General features: G+C 39.5%; 1 protein-coding gene across 1 annotated transcript in view; it reads right to left on the bottom strand.

Moving 5' to 3' along the window:
* Positions 1–16,860, bottom strand: part of LOC126203247 (eukaryotic translation initiation factor 4E transporter) — a 282,811-nt gene extending 265,951 nt beyond the window's left edge. Inside the window, exon 1 of the mRNA XM_049937501.1 lies at positions 16,585–16,860. Coding sequence (XP_049793458.1) covers positions 16,585–16,639 — 55 coding nt within the window. The 5' untranslated portion in view covers positions 16,640–16,860. The remainder of the gene's footprint in view (positions 1–16,584) is intronic.
* Between the last annotated feature and the right edge of the window lie 822 nt (positions 16,861–17,682).

Below are 17,682 nucleotides of genomic sequence, written 5' to 3'. Positions count from 1 at the left end.
AAAATTTGTATAGTTTACTTATGTGAAATTGAAATAATAAACACTAATTTTAAAGTCTCAGACCGAATTTATCGTGCGCAAAAAAATTGCATGTGGTTTAGTACCAGAACTAAATGGAGTTTCCAAAACACGTTATGGCATATTTCTCCCTGCAACGTCACTTTATAAACTACGTTTCCGCCTCACATCGGATTTTACATGTTCAATTAGTGTCACTACGAACCTCTGTATCTCGGAAACGGACAACATATCAAGAAAATTTTCACGGTTGTTCGATATCGGGATTTTACGAATATATCATAAAAATTTCAGTCGTATGCCGTGCATATCCGTCTTGGAATTTGCGGCTCGGTTTTGATACCTAAATCCACGTTTTCGTGTTTTCCCAAGGAACTGACAATGAACTAAATGGTGCCTCCTTAAGCTCCATTTGGCGCACCGTAGGCCATGCCTAAGCTGTAGGAAGTGTGTAAGATTCAACCTTTGACTTTGTACTGTAGGATAGTGACACTAGGAGAATCCTTCTTTTGGTTATACAAATGATCCCTAATCCAAGAGCTATCCAAAACATATGACCCTAACTATCACCAACATCGTTGTGCTTGCCGGGGGGCATGTCCGGTATGTGGAAGAGGCTCTTCCGGCGGCTATCGAGCATGCGGGGTGCAGCTAGCTGCAGATTGTTGCACATGTCGGCACCAACGATGCCAGGCGTCGGGGTTCTGAGAAAATCCTTGGGTCCTTTCAACGTTTGCAGCATCGTATCCAGCGTGGCGCTGGATCCTCTGGTTTGGAGTTCGAATGGCTCTGAGCACTATGGGACTTAACATCTGAGGTCATCAGTCCCCTAGAACTTAGAACTACTTAAACCTAACTAACCTAAGGACGTACACACATCCATGCCCGAGGCAGGATTCGGACCTGCGACCGTAGCGGTCGAGCGGTTCCAGACTGAAGCGCCTAGAACGGCTCGGTCACACAGGCCGGCCTGGTTTGGAGTTGAGTGGAGAACCTAAACCAGAGGCTCTACGTCGACTCTGTGACGAAAATGGTTGTAGATTCCTTCTCGATGGGGTGGAAGGTTGTAGGGCGCCCCTTGATAGATCAGGGGTGCACTACACACAGGACGCAGCTACATGGGTAGCACAGTAATTGTGGCGTTCACATGGGTTTTTTTTAGATTAGGTTTCTCCCCACGGGGAACAAACCGTTGGCGTGAAAAACTGCCAGTTCATGACACTGATGTGGGTGTGCCAACTGCAAAAATTGTTCGTAAGCCTAAACAGATCATTCCAAAGGATTTAAATATACTAAATCTCATGTTAGTAAATTGTCGAAGTGTCTGTAGCAAGATCCCCGAGTTATTCTCCGAAATAGACAGTAGTAATGCCAATACAATAATAGGTACTGAAAGCTGGTTGAGACCAGACATAAATAGCAGTGAAATTTTGAACTCGGAATGGACAATGTTTAGGAAGGATAGAACTGATGCTATGGGAGGTGCTGTCTTCATTGCAGTTAAAAAGCTGTTCAAACGCTGTTGAGATCGATACTGGGTCGAACTGTGAAATAGTATGGATAAAGCTGTCAATCAGACAAGGAGTGACCATTGTTCAAAAAAATGGCTCTGAGCACTATGGGACTTAACTTCTGAGGTCATCAGTCCCCTAGAACTAAGAACTACTTAAACCTAACTAACCTAAGGACATTACACACATCCACGCCCGAGGCAGGATTCGAACCTGCGACCGTAGCGATCGCGCGGTTCCAGACTGTAGCGCCTAGAACTGCTCGGCCACTTCGGCCGGCAGTGACCATTGTATTAGGATGCTTTTACAGACCACAAGCATCCGCAACAAACGTCGCAGGACGTTTCAGGGAAAGTCTTGAGTACACAGGAAATAAATATCCAAATTATCCATTAGTTATAGGCGGAGACTTTAATCTGGCGTCCACTGACTGGGAAAATTACGCGTTTATCAAGGGGGCAGAAGTAAAGACTCGCGTGTAGTTATTCTAGAAGCGCACTCAACATGCAACCTTGAGCAAATGGTTAAAAAGCCAACTCGAGATGGGAACGTATTAGATATCTTGGCGACAAACAGACCTGATCTTTTTGAGGAAGTTAATCTAGAAGAAGGTATTAACGACCATAATGTCGTAGTCGCTTCCATGTCAGTGGAAGTCGGAAAAAAAAGCAAATAAAAGTGTCATTAGTGAATATCTTCGTAGTCAACTCCAAGCATTCACCGCGGAACACAAAAATAATAATCACCTTTGGTCGGGATTTCAAGGTATTGTCCATCAACTGCTAGAGAAATATGTGCCCAGCAAAAATATAGGGGAGGGAAATGATCGATCTTGGTTCAACAGACATATTACCAAGTTGCTGGGAAAGCAGAGAATTAAGCACAGTCGTTTTAAACGTAGTCACTGCCCCGCTGGCAAACAGAAATTATGCGAAATGAAAGCAGCTGTCAAAAGGTCAATATGAGATTCTTTTAACGAATTTGAAAGCAATATTTCATCTGCAGATTCTAAAAATAACCCCAAAAAACTTTGGTCGTACGTAAAATCTATGAACGCTACAAATAATTCAATACCGTCTCTTGCTGACAGTACGGGTAATGTAACGGATGATGATAAACAGAAGGCCGAAATTCTAAACCTAGCTTTCAAACACTCGTTAGAGGACTGCAGCACCATTCCCCTTTCAATCATCGAACAAATGAAAGGATGGCTGACATAGTGTTTAGTGTATCTGGGATTGTAAAACAGTTAAGATCCTTCGACGCCAGGAAGGCATCTGGCCCAGACGGTATCCCCGTAAGGTTTTATGTTGACTATGCTACAAACATAGCACCATTATTATCCATCAGCTATCAGAGATCATTGGAACAGCGAAAGTTCCACGGGACTGGAAGAAGGCCCAGGTCATAGCAATCTACAAAAAGGGTAGAAAATCGGATGCACATCATTACCGGCCAATGTCACTAACATCGATTTGTTGTAGAATCATGGAACATATTCTGTGTTCAGCCATAATGACCTTTCAATACTCTGAGAAGCTCATCTGCAGAAACGAGCACGGTTTTAGGACACAGCGGTCATGCGAGACATAGCTGGCCCTCTTTGTGCATGATATACAACAGGCTCTAGATACTGGCTCCCAGGTTGATGCCATATTCCTAAACTTTCGAAAGGCGTTCGACTCAGTTCCGCAATGTCTCTTGCTCCAAAAAGTGCGCGCTTACAGTCTATCCGATGACATTAGCGGTTGGACAGGAAGTTTTCTAACAGACAGAGAGCAGTATGTCGTCCTGAATGTGGAGACTTCAACAGAAACAAGCGTATCATCAGGTGTGCCCCAAGGGCAGCGTAATAGGTCAGCTACTTTTTAAGACTTGCATAATCGATCTGGTTGATGGTACTGACAGCGGCATTAGACTGTTTGCCGATGATGCTGTAGTCTACAGGACAGTAGTATCACATGAAAGTTGTGAACAAATCAATGAGGATTTGCAGAAAATAAATGCGTGGTTTAATGACTAGCAGTTCTCTCTCAATATTAGTAAGTGTAACCTGCTGCGTGTAACAAAGTGAAAATCCCCATTAATGTACGAGTACAAAATAAATGCCACGTCTTTGGAAGCGGTAACATCCGTCAAGTATCTGGGTGAGACTATTCGAAATGATCTCAAATGGAACGATCTGATTACACAAGTAACGGGTAAGGCGAAATCTAGATTGCGGTTTATTGGTAGAACCCTGAAGTGATACAGTCCTTCAACAAACGAAATTGCTTACAATACGTTAGTTCGTCCAGTCTTAAAGAGAATTGTTGGTCTGTATGGGACCCTTACCAGTTGGGTCTGATTCAAGAGATTGAGAAGGTCCAAAGAGGTGCGGAAAGATTCGTGACTGGTTCATTTAGCCATCGCGAGAGCGTTACAAATCTCATAGAAAGTTTAACTGGGACACACTTGCATATAGACGACGCGCTAAACGGAAGGGGCTGCTCACTAAATTACAAAATCTGATCTTCGCCGAGGATGTATTACCAACCAACTTTCATATCGCGCAATCACCACCATTCAAGGATAAAGGAAATTAAAGCTCGTACTGAGGCGTTCCGACAGTCGGTTTTTCCCTCGCGCGATCCGCGAGTGGAACAGAAACGGGAGGGGGGGTAGGGTATTACTGGAGCCAGTAGTGCCATCCGCCACACACCTCTTGGTGGCTAGCGGATTATATATGTAGATGTACATGAGTGATGCTACTGTATACATACACACTCTGGAACTAAGTTTTCTATGAAAATGAATGTACCTGTGGATTTAATGAAGTATTATCCTGGCGTGTTTGCAGTAAATTTATGACACTCAGCAATTCGGCACTTCGTCTAATCCGGCACCCAAATCTACAAGAAATGGCCGGATCAGCAAGAATTAGTGTATTATGCTCAGTTGTGCACAGATTAGCTTTTGCAGGCGCTTGAAGTCTCTCCCCACGCTCATCTTATGATTGGAAATCTATGGATTTTGTCCCGCTTCTAGTATCAACATTTATCGAAATCCTACGTTAGCATCAGCCCTGCGATATGGTACGAGCTTTTGGGCACACAGACTGCAGCTTGAGAAGCCAGTTTTTATTAGTCAAAAGAGTTCAACGACGAGTGCTACTAACAATAAGAGTAATATGTGTCTACTGCGCTACCCCGAACGATGCATTGCTACTAATTCTAGAAATATGCCCATTGGACTTGGAAATCAGGAAAAGCCCTTTACTGGATAAAGACAGGCAATCAAATGAAAGTACGAAGGATACTTGGAAGTGAGGCCAATACGAAAAAGGTAAAACAAGATCGCATATTACAACTGTGACAAAATGAACGGGACGCTTCAGGCGCGGGGCACCATACGATTTCCAACCAAACGTAAGGGCGGGGGACTAAAAATGTTATTTCTTAGCCTCTGATACATTACCTGACCGGCCATTGCACGTATGCTACGTATCTGTACAAAACAAAAGGCCGGATGAATGATAGTTGCGCCTGCGGCAGAATGGGCATTCTAGAACAGACCTATGCGACTTCCGTATCCGCATCCGGTGACGCCTAAGGGCTGAGGATGACCCCGGCGGACGGCCGTTGGGCCTTCAAGGCCTGTTTGGACATTTTTTGCGCTCTACGAAGACATACCGGGATAATGGCCGTCATACACTAAAGATCTTAGATCCCAAAATAACATGGAGGCAGGAGTCAACCTGGCCGATCTTGGCCAATACTGCAGCCGCAGTATCCAGAATGGACAAGGAAAATTCACGAGGCGTTCAGCCACAAGTCAGCATGCTGCCATCCCGGATAGACAACACGCTCTACAGATGGAGAGATGATAACAGAGATCGAGGACCACTGAATGAAATAGTTCTTACATAATTTATATTGCGTTACTGCACGTGATCGCGGAAGTGTGGGGCCAGACGTTACAGCGAATTGTGGAGTCGCTCGTTGTAGTAGAAACTCTGCTGACGTGCTAACGTATCCTCAAGCAAGCCAGCAGACAATGGCTGTTACTGGGGTAGTGTGTGAGCGATCCATTTGCGGGAACACCCATCCACATATAAACGCACCCTAATAAATGAACAAATACAGAACAGATTCTGTAGTACTAACAGTAGTATTAGTAGTTGAGTAATTGGTTAAGGGTTTTATAGTAGTGCTAGGCAGTTGTTGCAGTATTAGCGTTTGCTTTTGAAATAAGTGCTAGGAATAAATATTTATTTATGATTATCCACAAAAGTATGAAATGTATGGCCTGTTTTAGGTTCTCAGATAACAGGCTGTAATTGTGAAGAATAAATAAATATAAATAAACATAAAATCACCATCACCATCCTAATGACATGCAGTGAGGGATGTGGCCTCTTCTAGACTTTTTCACACATTACAGTCGTTAACTACAGGCATTCATGTTGCTCCTGTTTTACGTAATTTATCTACCTTCCATACGGTTGTATTAACTATCTTTCTCATCCCTTAGAACGCAGCAAAGAAATTTTTGTGTCCAACTAAAATACATTCGTTTCGCTACACGTCCCGCCCACCTCCACTTTATTTTAATTACAGTCACAAGTAAGTCTAATCCAGCTTTTTCTCTGATTCCTTTGTTTGTTGCCCTGCTTCTCCTAGTTATTTAGAAAATGTTTCTTTCCATCGCTCGCAGAGCAAAACTCAACTTCCTGAATGGTTTCTGCATTAAAAGTCAATGTCATAGTTTCCTAAGTAAATCTGATAACACACGCTGATTATAAAAGTTTCGTTTCCAATACTTCGTACGTGCCGTTTTCAAAACTCTATTTAGTTTACCGAAAGCACTCGTGAACATTTTTACTTTTCTGTTTATTTGTTTTCCTATCCATCGACTAGTCTTTACTGAATACCTGTACTATTTTCTCTTCGGTGTATGACGTAGTCTGACATTATTTCTGTCTTGGAGTGCTCCGTTTTCATGCCTATTTCGAGACTTGTTCTATGGGGTAGACTAATAGCTAAAGGAATGGATGGTAGATGGACCAAAGAAGTCCTTTGCTGGAATCTAAGAGATAAGAAGGGGCTGAGAAGACGGCTTAATGGCAGGTGGCCAGATTTTATTAGAAGGTAAGTGAAAGGAACATGAAAACCAATAGGTGAAGACTGCAATGCACGGAAAATTCTAGAAAATGCTTCTATCCAGCAAAGAATGCACACACTGAAAAGTACATAAACTGTGTGCCTCGTTTCAGGAAGATTTCCAGAATTTCCTTGACTACAGATTAGGACTGTCTAGAGACCGCACACGTATAAATATGATTAGACTGATACGGTAACTGATGGACATCAAAATCGTAATAATATCTTTTACTAGATTCTGCGAAACACAAAGGGTATTCCTTTAACAACTAGGCCGCTCTACAGAACTTGTTCGTAACTGTCACAAGGTCTATCCGGAAGCTCTTCAGATTACTTATTCATGCGGGGACTGTTCGGTGAGGCAAACCGAAATCATTTTCTCGATTAACTACTACTTTTCAAATACGCGTGTTATTGAGATTACTGACAAACTGCTGTCACATAGCAGCATTCCACAGCGGCACTACGCTCAGTAAGACCGCTAAAAGGATGACAATCCGTTCTTCTAACTTGACATGACAATCTGAAGAAACTCTGTCACTGGGCGTGTACTTCGACGATGATTCCCAACTAAAAAAACTAGGTAAAAACAGTATTATCAAACAGCCTACGAAAGGCAACATTCCAACACCTTCAAGTTCGGCCTATATTCGACAAGGTCACCTCACACGGTTCACTTTAGGAACTCACTGAACAATTATTTCTACAACCGCACGAGCTGCTATGGAGCCAAGCGCTCAGCCTTTCCACTGCACTGTCATCCGATACGGGAGACGAGCCCCTTGTGCTTCGTCTAAAATAACACGCAATGGAAACGTCGTCGCGAAGCATCCGTCGAAACGAGGGCAGGAGTTTTACTGTAGCGCGATTGTGTTCAACAGTTTTTAAATGGAAAAGCTGGAGACAAACCACGAAGGCAACTGTAGCTTATTTTCAATAACAGGAACAAACGAAGAAAGAAATATTTGCTTCGAATGCCATGTCGTCACCAAGAAAAAAGTTTGAAGTACAATGCTAATTTTTTTCTAACTACTTGTTCGTCACGAATTACGTTTGACAGCCGAACTCTTTCAACTTACACGGAGTGTGAATGACTACAGACACCTGATCGCTCACAAATAACCATTAATCGATATGAAAACACAACTAAAATTAAGAAAGACGCCAAGACACGAAGGTCTCTTTTGCCACGCTTCTTGAACATGTTCTTTTCTTTGAAATGGGATCAATACATGAGGTGACGGCAAACGGAATTTAAGTCAGTGGAGAAAACAGTATACCACATGCGAATTTTTTTCCTGTTGATTGACTTTGAAAGGTAACTCAGTGTTGTGGGATTAAGTCAGGTGCCACTGAACTAATTACACCAGGATATGAGACACTAAAAGTAGAATATGAGTTTTGCTATTTGTGAACTAAATAACCGACGAATATAGAAGTAAAGAGGATTTCATAATCCTGAGTGGCAATAGCAATAAATGCTTCTCTGGAAATGAGTAGTAGGTTAAATCTTGTTACGAAATTTTTTCTGACAGTATTTGTATGGAGCACTGAATTACGTGTGTGCAGTCAAGAAGGGAATGTAGTTTCGGAACTTTGGTGCTACATAATGATGCTGCATCTTGGATGGGTACACAGAGTTAACTCACTGATGAAGTGTTGAACCAAACTGAGAATAAAAGTGATCTGTGACACGACAAAAAACGAGAGATGTTGATAGGACATATCCTGAGATAGGAGGAAATAGTTAATTTGGTGATGGAGGGTTTGGGGTAAAAATTGTATATGTAGGCGGGCGATTGATTACAGTACGCTGGTTCATACAGATATAGGTTGCAGTAGGTTGGTTAGATATGAAAGGACTTGGACTGGGCATTCTAGTAAGGAGAGCTAAAACAACGGGTTGAGGACCACAAAAGCAACATTTTTTTGGTCGCAGATCCAAGTTAATATTTAGAGAACGGTGGCACAATAAAAGTGACACAAAACACGACGCTCTAAAGATGAAAATTTCATGTGATAAAATAGTTTCATGAACAAAGCACTGTCAATATTTTTATTGTAATGAGTAACCCTCCCGAACAGGGTGCACACTGGTTGATGCAGATGACATTAACCATCCTTAAGATCTTACGACTACTTTAAATCGAACCAAACTTATCATCTCAAAAATACGAAAAATACTGTGCTTTGTTCACGAAATTATAAAAGAAGTTCACAGTTTTCTTCTGGCGGCACAATACTATCCTGAGTATCATTTTCCTAAGCAACAATTGCACTTCGAAAATTGGAGAGTGAGTTTGTCTCTCCTAAACGCGCAATTCAAGACAAGAGTAATCTGTCAACGTCCAACTACAGAATACGGATTTTCTCGGCGTATACTACAGATGAAGAGCTCTCTTAAGTGTTTCCAGCCGGTTCGTAGCATTAAGGCAACGCGACGTTCGACGAGTGTTATAATCATCTTATCGTGAAGTGTAGAGACATTTGCAAATCTAGACACTTCGCCAGAAGACGATGAGTATACACTCGCCGAAACGTAACGTCGCAGTATCTTAGCGCTACCACTCTGCTAGAACCACGAGAGCTTTTCGTCAATTACAGATCTTCCATATGTGGTTTGCACTGTATAAATAATGACGCAAACTCTGTTTATCTTAAATGGCTGTGTTGGTGAAACTCATTTCAAACTGAAACAAAAATTCAGCAAATGTTGCAAATAAAGTAATTGCCATAATATGCTACACAAGTTGAACATTTTTTTGAGAGTCATGTTGTACCTTACTCAAACAAACGCACAATGAGATTGATTTGTGGTCGTCTGCTGCACTGCCCCGCAAAATACGCGATAGCTGTTTCCAATCTAATATACTGTTTCAGGTTTCAATAGTCTGCGACTGCTGGACTTCCTTCACACTGATGACTTGGTGGCGCGGCAGAACGAACGGTCTTCGCAAAAGCACGCACTTCTCGTGAAGCGTTACCCGTTGGCGATTCAGCAGCGCCACCGGCTGCACAACCACCGGTCGGGATGACTGATCGCAGCCATTCGACAGCATATGACCCCCCACTGCGCGTTTCAGTAGAGCGCTAAGGTCAGGTGTTCACAACTGCTATACAGGATCGGGTTGCAGCTGCCGATTGGCCAGACTGCCCTGTATTTCTTGTTTTAGTCTGTGATAGCTGAGTTACATGTGTATCCTGCGTCGTTGAGAGTTTTATTTTTATTTTTTTTTTTACTTGGCGAAAAAAGAAACGACACCTTTATGGAACTTTTCATGAAGTGAAAAGTTGTCTCAGCGCCATAGGCACTTCATAATATTAAAAGAAAGGAGTTTTCCCTAACTCCTTAGTGTGTTTAAAAATAGTCGGTATTTTTACTAGCCCTTACAAGGTACAATATGTCTGTACGACGGCTGCCGAATCACCGGTGGCCATTTCCTCTCCTCCTGGTGTCGTTCTCCTCCTTTCTTAGTGTATTTTAATAATAATAATAATAATAATAATAATAATAATAATAATAATTCCTTCCATTACCAGTTTTGTTATTCTTTGATACCTTTGGCTGCTTTCTATCAACTGATATCTTCTTTCAGTCAATTTGCACCACAAATTTCTTTTCTCCCCGTTTCCAATCAACATCCCTTCGCTTGTTACCCAACCTGCCCACCTATCTATAGATTTCCTCTGTTATGCCCCATCTTAAAAAATCGATTCTCTTCTTGTCCATACTGTTTACTGTCCACGTGTCATATGCATGCAAAGTTAAACTCAGGATACATACTTACAGAAAATAATTCCAAATGCTTCAATTTATATTAAATAATATCTCTTTTTCAGAAACACTTTTGTCGCTATTACAGAAAAAAATTTATATCCTCTCTACTTACAGCATCATCAGTTACTTTGTTACCTTAAAAGCAAAACTCATCTACTCCTTTCTGTGTCTCATTTCCTCACCTAACTTATTAAATGATGGCACTATGTTGTTGAAGACATCTCCAAGGTGATATGTATGTTCCCACACTCTAAGTAACACAGTCTAGATCACAATATTATTTATTTTCGATAACTGGTTTTGGCCAGTAGAGGACATCTTAAAACAACTTGTCACAGTAATTGTGCCAGTATCGCCATATTTAACTTGGCTATACTCAGTTACCCATGTTTCACTTCTACTGGTGTTTATGTTTCAACTTTTCTTCATGGCACTATCAACATTCCATTCAAATCATCATCCAAGTACATTGCAGTCACTGACTGAATTACAGTGTAATTAACAAACCTTCAAGTTATCATTTTATGTTCCTGAACTTCAATTCCCTTTCAACATTTCTCTTTGGTTTTCTTTAGTGCACACTCAACGGGCAGATTCAGTAGCATCAGAGCCAGACTACAACCCTATCCTACTCCCATCTCCACTACTGCTTCCCTTTCACTTCCTCCAACTCTTACTACTGTACTACAGTCTGGTTTCTGTCCAGGTTGTAAATAAACTTATGCCTCTTATATTTTACCCCTGCTACATTCCGAATTTCAAAGATTGTAATCCTGTTAATACCGTCACAGGTTTTTTCTTGACCTACAGATGTTACTAACACACGTATACTTTCCATCAACTTATCCTATACTTCCAAGTATGTTGTATGCCGTGTAACGCGTCACCTGGGCTTACATTTCTCCAGCACCCAAAGTGGTCCCCTTTGAGGTAAGCTTTCTCTACGAATAATTGATATTCGTATTTTCCAACTACAAGTTATTAAACGGATGGTTTAGAAATATTCATCCATCTGTAGCTGCTTTCTTTAGAAACGGGTTCGTAACATTCTTTGTGAAGTCTGAGAGTATTTTGCACGTTACCTGCAGTACACATATGATAAAATTGTTGAGTTACAGACATATACTGCCATGTTGTTTGTGTGATGTGTTTATCAAAATCCTGTGATTATTAGGTTTTAATGTACAATTGTTAACACTGACTGTGTTCTGCAACTATTCATATAATATATACATATATATACATATGACCAAGCCTTGGTCCATCTTACCAATGAAAAATGTCTGATTCCTTTGTAGAGGAATGATACACATTTTGCATGTGTTTTTTGTAATTTTTTAGAATGTGTATCACACATTATTACATTTAGAAAATATTAGCTATATATGTTGCATACAATCTCTGAATTTATAATCTATCTCAAAATGTGAATTTATCCTTTTAAATTTTCAATAGCTTTGTTCCCTCTTCTAAGATTGTTATTAAACACTGGTATAGCAATGGAACAATAAACATTTTATTTCCAGATTTTTTAAATTAAAAATGGCTGTTCTTATGTATTGACACCAAAACTTCATCACATTTACTATATAATTAGTAATGGGAAAAAACACAGGCACCTCTGTCCAGAGCAGTCAGGGAGACTGGTCGTGTGTGTGTGTGTGTGTGTGTGTGTGTGTGCGCGCGCGCATGCGCGCTTGCTCGTGTGAATGTTTCCTATCTGAAGAAGGTAATGGCCAAAAGCTCAGTGTGTAACAGCCTCTTCATTATACCTATATACAACTCTTGTCATCTTTACAGTTAGTAGCAATCTATCCTTTTCATAATATTACAGATAAAGAAATACATGGTTTCAAAGTCTTTAATACACATGGACTGAGAGTTGCAGTTTTCCGCTTTGCACAAATATTTGGGAGTTGGCCTATACCCTGGAAAATGCATTAAAAGAAAATAAAAATAAATAAATAAGCAAACTCAACCTCAAAATTCAAACATCAGCATTAAGCTGCATAGATCGACAGGTCTGATGACTGATCACTGATATTTAACCGTTTCATAAATATTTGACAGAACCGATTTTTTAATGTATGAAATGCTGCAAAAGAAGAGTGAGTAAGCAGCTCAAAATGGCACAATGTTTAATGGTTCTAGTGCTGTACCTTTCCCTTCCTTGTATGTGAGAACTACGTCACCCAGATGCTGAGGGAATTATATGTTAGGAAATGGAACACTAAAAGTAGTATATGCGTTTTATTATCTACGCAGCAAATCGACTGGCAATTGTTGAAGTAGAGAGCATATCAGGTGCAAGCAGGCAAACACAAGAAAATCTTTCTTAAATAAGAGATATTTGTTAACGTCGAATAGAAATTTAAGCACTGTTAAGTATTATTTGTGTGGAGTGTAGCCTTGTAAGGAAGCGAAATGTGTACAATAAACAGTTCAGACACAAAAAGAACAGATGCTTTTGAAATGTGTAGCTATACAAGAATGCTTCAGATCTGATGGGCAGATTTGATAACTAATGAGAGGGTACAACATCAAGCTGTGGAGAAAAGAAATCTATGGTGCACATTGGCTAAGAGAGGGGATACAGTCTATTTGGTAATGGAAGGACATATGGAGCCTCAAAATTGAAGAGAGTGGCCAAGGACTGACTATAGTAAGCAGATACAGATGGATGTAGTTTGCAGCAGTTACGTAGAGATAAAGCAGCTTGAACAGGACAGATTAGTACAGAGAGCTTCAGCAATTTAATCCTCAGACTGGAGATCATAACAATGACTCACTGGATAACTGAGAGAAAAATAACATAACAACTACTAGATGAGGCAAATCCATACCAATTCCATAACACATGACGAACAAGGCTTCACCTGGAGACTAATACTAAGAGCTTAGTCAACTGTTGTATTCAATTACTCCCTGTTGGGTACCCATATACTCAATCTTTCAAAACATGTCACCTTAATCAGAAAAATTAAGCCAAGATCTGTAATTAAAGTGTAGAAGTTATTTTCACATAGCACTCTGACAGTAAGTCTACAACATACAGATAATGAGACATTTCTGTAGAACAGATCTGAAAATGTATTTTGAGAATGAAATGTACCTATGAGGCAGCTAACTTCAATGATTAACAAAATCTGAATTAATTAATTTTGATACAGCTACTGTAAAACAGTTTACCACAAACAACAACTTTCTCTTTCACTATTCACAAACACTGTATGTACCATCAAAAGCCAGACAGTCCTACAGCACTCAAATTGTGTCAACTGAAAATCTTTTCATATTTTTCTTAATTCAGTGATCAACTGTCAACACTTTCATTACATACCTTCTACCTGTAACCTCACCACAACAACCTCGTGCACGTTAATATGCCTTTGTTTTTTTATCAGCACTAACAGTACTAAGGCTACAGTCTGAACTCTTTAAAGTTGCTAAATGTTCATTAACCTTCACTCCTGGATGGCTTACCTGCCCACTAAATATAATTTATGGTGTAAATATGTTTTTGTTGACTAAGTTGCATGACAAACTGAGAACACAACCAGTGTTGTTTTAACTCACTTTACAAACTTAAATATCATGTTACGACAATAGTAAGGTCTTTATAAATTTAGACTGTAGCATTTGCCATGGCTCACAACTACATTATCACATGAGAAGAGTAATGAGGATGCCCTTTTCCAGCAAAGAGACATTTAATGCAAATTATGTCTCACTGGATCATGAAGATCAGACCTCTTGTGTCCAGACACAACAACTTGATTACAAGAATAAATCTTAATGCTGTACAGAAAAAGTAAGTCTCTTGGAGAAATACAGCATGTCACTAAGACCAGTGATAGTTATGTAACCTATGGTATACAATATGTCAAATCTGTGTCACATTGTTAGTAGACAAGCCACAAATGTTTCTCATCCCTTCTCTTACGATAAATTCCTCAGATATACCAACCAATTGAGGCACTTCACTATTGTGCAAGTAATACTGAAGCTTACAAATTCTGGTGTACACATGAAAAGACACTACAAATGGTCACAAGTTTCTTTGACCCACAGGTAAGAGTCACAGAGATGCTGAAAAAGCTGTTGTATCTGCACACTGCTGCCCATTATTAAACAGTATAATAAAGACTTTCTGTGTGTGAAGCCTTTAACAGGTATACTGATGCCTTGTTATCAGAGAAAAAGAAAATCACACTAGAATTCACCCTCAGACATGGGGAATAGCATTTATAAACACTGTATTCCCCTCAGTCCACTTTGGAAATTGAAAACACATTGGATTATTCATAAATTCTGAAAAACCAATTTCTGCCATGTTGTTAAAGGTGCAATAGGCTACTCTAACAGACATAAAATTTAAAATTTTAATTAAAATATCAGACTGTCTGTAAGGATAGTGTCAATATTGTACACAGGATATTACCAATACGTAACAGACAATGGAGGGAGCTCCAAGATCTGCTTGACATATTTGTTGAAACTATTGAAAGTTTCTACACTTAACACAGTACTCATTGAATAACACAGATTCTTTCTTGCCATATTTTTTGTTCCTTCATAATAACAATATTTGCAGCATAGATTCCTGTATCTGAAATACTTTCTATCCGAATAGTTCTATGACAACACTAGGCATCACCTCAGCTACCACCAGACATCCGTGATACACTGAACAAGACATCAGCGCTGTATCCCAAAACCAGCTGTTGGAAGTGGCTCATTCCAACTATTTGCTCGATCCCTCGTGTGAAACAAAGTCCACTGCACATGTTATGGCATGCATATTGTACTAATTGTCAAGAATCAAATTTGTGAAGAAGATGCATGTTGTCCCTATACGTTCTAGCTGGTGGTACCAATATACAATTAACTGGATAAATGTGGATAATGTCACTTTCAAATTATCCACAATACATTATGTCCTTAATTTTGGTCAAGGTATGCACAGTACTGGTACCTAAAACACACTGTACTTTGGGTTTTACATAAAATCACCTCATGGACTTCACATTATGTAACCAGTATCTGTAGATATAAGAATACCAGAACCACAAAATCAACTGTGTTAAGTAGCAGGGTTTGCACACACTTCCTATGCTACTAAGGGCTGTAAAGAAAAACTACAAATAATTTCCACAAAGATAAGATGCACCTGTATTTTGCAGGGACTGAGAGGAGGTGGAAGGCAATGTACAGCAAAGACTGCCTGTTGCCACTTATTCCAGGCTTCGATTCCAGTACTTAAAAGTTCAAAATAAGCCTATATGGAACAACATAAAATTTACTGGGTCAGTACATTTATTGTAGTATGTGTGTCAATATATACAAGAGCATATTGTCACTGTTTACATGTCGTTAAATAATGACCCATACGCATATTCTGTCACTTGTGGCAAAACATGCTCAGTGTTTATATAATGTAATGGGTCATTCAGCAAACAGAATAAGATACACTATTCTACAACTAACTTATATTTCGAGCATGAAATTACACGAAACAGAAATGACTAATATCTCATGTCATTTTAACTCCTTTAAAGCTCAAATTGCCAAAATGGAGGCTCAGTGCGTTCGGCTACAATTATATTAACCTAAAAATAAATATTTTGTCCTTAACTAGTTATTTGCAGTTGTTATTGCTCATATTTTTAAGCATTTTTTACAGGTTTTGTTGGATATCTTCCAAACGAAACTCCATATCACAAACAAATTTCAATACACAAGCTCTGTACGATCCCCTTTCTGCTTACTATTTTCTAAATAATTAAACAGCGAAGTGTCTGCTTTACTGAATGCCAATTACTTTTCTTTTGTGAATGCTGCTATTAATTTATCAGTGTTTTTGGGTAGGTCAAGAATTAGCAAACTGTCATTTCAATGCGTCAAAGTGGTTATCAACCTCAATACAAATACAATCTGGAAGATCGATGGTAATTACACTTTCTGGAAAACCTTCCAAGTACGTTTGACCTAGTAATTACATCCAAGTCAGGAACTCTGATGGAAAACCGAGACGCTCCAACAGAAACAAAAACAGTAAACAAACTGACAGCTGACATAACTGATAGCACCGATTTCCTTTAACAGCTATGAAGTATGGCAGGGTATATCAACTTACCACCGTTGTTCGTATCACTTTTTTGTTGAGACTTCACGATGGACATCACAGACATGTCTCCACTATCTTAATATAAATTCGGGCTTTGAATTTGAGCTAGGGCAACTGTTTTTATCACAGATTCTACTATTTTTTTTAAAAAAAAGCACTGGTACAACAACATATGACTGAAAAGCACGGTCTAAAACACAAACATGCACAGTTCACTTGTGACCAACGAACATCACTAAAAAAACATCATAAAGTACTGTCTACAGTCTAAGAAAATCCTTGCAGAGAATGCAAAAATAGAAAATGTCGGCGTAACACCCAAGAACTAAAAATACGACAATGTTTGACGAAAGATATACCATTGGCTGTTTCTTGTTCAGTAAATACAATGCCAAGTGGCATATTATCTTTGGAACGTTTACAACAGGAAAGAGTGCTGCAAAAATCATCAAATTATTGTAATCACCTGTATTAATATTGCTTTTAAATATTCAGAAAATGTCAAAAAACAACTGAGATTATTTTGGCGTAATTTGTAAGTGCTCTGCCTGCCGACTAAAGGATGCAATATTTGAACAAATGACATTCATTTCCGCGCAATATTTAAATCGTCCGAGTTACAAACCCAGGGCGCAATTCTTTCTACTTGTTGGAAGCATCCCGACTTTGAATAACGATTGAAAGTGTATATATTGTTCTTTGGCCTACCGGTCTAGCTTTGCTGATGTTATGTGATCTCTTTGTTTTTAAGTTGTTTCTGTGTTTGACATGCCATTCTGAAATTGTCGTTTTCGATTCATGAAAATAAAATCTTTTTTTTTCGGTTATGGAGTGTTAGTCAGTTATTGGTGTGTATATGAGGGAGGAATACAAAGGAAAACAAAAACCCCAGTCACTGATATCGCATTATGACGTCAAAGGGGTTCAAATGGAAAGATTGCTTTTACAACTACGAAAAGATCTGCAAAAGGATATTAGTGACATCCAAACTCAAACTGCAACACGCAGTAACATTAAGTTATTCGCACAAACTGCGAGACTCACCACAAATATGACGAACAAATCGTTCGCCGAAACCAGTGTAGTTCCCAGACTAAGAATGAAAGC

This window comes from Schistocerca nitens, chromosome 9 (assembly GCF_023898315.1).
Source record: "Schistocerca nitens isolate TAMUIC-IGC-003100 chromosome 9, iqSchNite1.1, whole genome shotgun sequence".
NCBI lineage: Eukaryota > Metazoa > Arthropoda > Insecta > Orthoptera > Acrididae > Schistocerca > Schistocerca nitens.
This window is presented reverse-complemented; position numbering and strand designations above follow the sequence as displayed.